The sequence below is a fragment of the Sphaeroforma arctica genome (genome assembly GCF_001186125.1).
Source record: "Sphaeroforma arctica JP610 unplaced genomic scaffold supercont1.1630, whole genome shotgun sequence".
Lineage (NCBI taxonomy): Eukaryota > Ichthyosporea > Ichthyophonida > Sphaeroforma > Sphaeroforma arctica.
This window is the reverse complement of record NW_014038928.1, coordinates 9,000-12,711: the sequence shown is the minus strand read 5'-3', so window position 1 is coordinate 12,711 and position 3,712 is coordinate 9,000. Positions and strand designations below refer to the sequence as shown.

The 3,712-nt window shown below is 40.3% G+C and overlaps 1 protein-coding gene across 1 annotated transcript in view; it reads right to left on the bottom strand.

The window, feature by feature from the left end:
* Positions 1–2,828: 2,828 nt before the first annotated feature.
* The window catches only part of SARC_11323 (hypothetical protein), a gene marked incomplete at its 5' end in the record, with an annotated part of 9,674 nt that continues 8,790 nt past the window's right edge, over positions 2,829–3,712 (bottom strand). Inside the window, one exon of the mRNA XM_014294593.1 lies at positions 2,829–3,211. Coding sequence (XP_014150068.1) covers positions 3,014–3,211 — 198 coding nt within the window. The remainder of the gene's footprint in view (positions 3,212–3,712) is intronic.

Here is a 3,712-nt window from a genome sequence, read left to right as displayed (position 1 = left end):
CTAGCGAACAGCTTAAGTGTATTCGTCTAAGTGTATGGCCAGAACTTTCTCAGCCTTTGCAGGAGTACGTTATTACGCTGGTGCATCAGACTTTAGCTCATACTGGGGTAGATAGAATATGGGAGTTCCTGAAGGTTAATTATGGAGAAGAAATGTTGCGTTCGCAGGTTGTGAAGGTTTTGAAGAGTTGTGTTGCGTGTCAACAAGATGAAGGGCTCCGTGGGACTACAGGGTTGTTAATGCAGCCTGAGAGGCCGAAAGGGGTTGCAGTATGTATAGGCATGGATCATTTGACCTTTCCAAGGACAGTCCACGGTTTCGAAAGTATAATAGTGGCCATAGATCATTTTTCGAGGATGGTGTGGTGTCGGCCATACACGTTGGAAGAGAAGAATACTAAAGGGGTATTAGAGTTTGTACAAGTGTTGCCTTGGGGTACATCTAAGAAGGTAGTGATGGATGAGGGTGGTCCGTTCGCTTCAGCAAATATGAAATGTGTAGAATGCCATCACGTATCAGTAAATAGGCATCAGGGCAATGGTAGGGCAGAGAGGGTCTTGCGTACGATTGTGGATTGGCTTGCTAAGAGCTTGCCGGTTGGGGAGGAGACCTTATCGCCAGCCTATATATATTCAGTTATGTTGGCGTACAATGCGACAGTGAATTCGGCCACGGGTATCAGCCCATACTATCATGTTACGGGCTGGCATTATACGGGGCAGGTTGATAGAGTAATTTAGGCGAAGTTGTTAGAGGTGATAGGTTCAGAGCTTCTGAGTGAAGCTGCTGTGCGAAATAGATCGGTGGCCATTAAAGATGAAGTAGCGAAGGAGGCGCAGGCAAAGTCGGCAGATAAGAATAGAATAGAGGCAGCAGATTGGCAGCCGGGACAGTTGGTTTGGTATACTGGTAGGTCGAAAGAAAATAAGTTGGCGAACCCCTATTTAGTGAGAGGCACGATTGTTATGAGGGAACACTTACAAGGGATGTACAAGCTCATAATTAATGGGAAGGTTAAGTCAAAACATGTGGATCAGCTTAAGGTGAGATTAGAGGATCCGAAGCATGAGGCCAGTATTAGAATGCGTACGAGGGAAGCTTGTTTGATCTGGCTCTACAATTATTTTTATTTCGAAGGGGCAGCTAGTGGTACAGAACGTGAAGAAATGGTGGCAGTAATGCGATCAACAAAGATGGGGAGGACTTGGTTATATGCCATGAAATCAGCTTTTGATATATTGATACGATAGTCGATGCGGCGAAGCGAGGTGAGATTAAGGGCGTGGTAGAGGATACTTTGGATTTGTCTATGAAGCATCACTTCAATAAGAACAGGTGGGACAAGTTGCAGATGTTCTTCCAGGTTGCGAGGGATCCGATTTTTCAGAAGAAGCAGTTGAGTAAATGGTTGAATGAATGAACTCGACACTAATGTCTTGTTTATTGGGGAGGTGTAATGTCAACCATGTTTACCTCCGATCTAAAACAATGTTGGTGTTGTAAGTACCGAACTGTTCGATAATTTTCCTGGGCGTTAATAGGAGTGCGAGAACTTCTAAGTGTGGGCGATAACTGATAAGTGTAAAAACTAATAAGTTTGAAAAGTTCTAAGTTGTATTGTGCGGTTTGTTGGCGAACGGCCGCGCAGGCTCAAAAGAAGATGAGGTTGGTGTGTGATTGGTGCTTTGCGAACCGAAGTGCGGGTTAATATGAGCTGGAGGTTGGCAGATGACGATATATATTGAATGGACTTGTAGGCTCGAAATTGAGAAGATACACGATTTGATTGGCGGCAGGATACTCAAGGAAATCCTTCGGAGATAGTATAAATACGCGGTTTAGTTCATTCAAGAAGTTCATTCCGCTAAGGTAGACGTTTATTCAACAATCGAAAGTTCACCGTTACATTGTGTTTTGAGTCGATCTAAGATTACAGTCGGCTGTTTTTTTTTGTGGTGCGTGGTATTATATTTATCGTCAACTATAGTTTTTATTAATGTAAAATTAGCGAGTTTAGGAATACGGCGAGTGTGTAGAAAGCTATACTATTTGTTTAAAAGTACATACATCGCCCCGCCGACACACCAAGACACGACGTACTGTGTTGGTAACCTATTTGAAATCTTGTTTTGTTATTGTTATTGTTTTTCCTTCAATGGTCTCGTGCTTGCAAAACAGGCACTTTTACTCGTAAACCCTAAATTTCTCAGCTATCCCTCTATTGTTGCCGTTCTCCAAGGGTGCAGAGCTACGTGCATATATATATTCTCGAAAGAGTCTTTGTACGTTTTAAGACCGTACATCGCCACATTTGTATGCGCACACATATGGTGCAAGTACTACAAGTAGTGAAAGATGAAGCCCATCTATCTCGGAGCATAAAATGTACTGTAATCATGATACACATAGTCTCTGTATATGTGCATGGTCTCGCATACACATAGTCTCTGTATATGTGCAAGATTTTGAGTGTAGTCTTGCTGCATAAGCTTACATAGTTTGTCCGCAAAACAAATTTTATATCCAGAAATATTTCGCCTAAGTCTTTGTATTTCATGAAAACTCATATTTATTTTAGCCACATACAAATGAACCTGGAAAATGCAATATACGGAGCAAGCAACCAATGCTTCCTTCTTGCCATTTATATTTCAAAATTGTATATTGCATTTTAGATTCAAACGTATATCCCCACAGTATACGAATTGGTGAGAAAGCATTCTCAACAAATACATCATGTATAATGGTATGTATGGATAACATACTATACATGCAGGTCTGTAAAGATACATCACTATAATTGAAAATATTTTAAAGAGTTTTATTTCGTGATTACAGTACTCAACCACATTGTCAACGAAGTAGCAATGTCTACTTGTGAAATCACAGCCGATGTTTTTCGCTATACGTTACGAATTTGCTTCCTCGGAATATATTATAAGATTTAATTCCAAACTCAACGTACAAAGATGATCAAATCTCCGATTTATTATAAAAACCAAGTCAGGTTTATCTATTGCTGTGCCGTTGAGTTGCCGTTGTACGCTTCATTTCTCTCCTTGTCGCGATCATCGTCATCGTTGTTCCGAAACTTGTGGACGTTCCTTGAAGTCGTGGTGCCCGATGTAGAGGTACCGGTGTTGCGTTTCCGCATACTTCCGGTGTCAGACGTGTCGGTAGATGCTTTGCTGGAGTTCGCCTTAGATCCACCCTATGCACGTAGAGATTGATAGTAGACGATATGCACATAAGCTTTGAGAAAGCTGTTGAGATAAGATGTCTTGGACATGATCATTTCCAACAGAATAGCCTCCTTTACAACTACTGTGAAGGACAGAAGAGGAATTAAATACATATGGACCAAGTGGCTGTGTGAGCAGCTCGGCAGAATTCCCGATGTACCTAATCTCTATGGTTGCTAACGCAATAAAAACATTGTTGATAGCCACACGAGTAGATATACCACACGTTTTCTTGGTTCCAAGAAGTGAAACTTCAATCCAATCAGGCAAATTACAACTAGCTGATATTGTGGATAGCATGTACTAGTCTAGTATAAATAGCCTTGCAAATAAATAAATTTCAAACATTAACACACATATATATACATTTATATATAAATAAATAAATATATATATAAATACATACATACATACATACATATATATATGTATAGATATAGATATAGATATATATATGTATGTATATATAT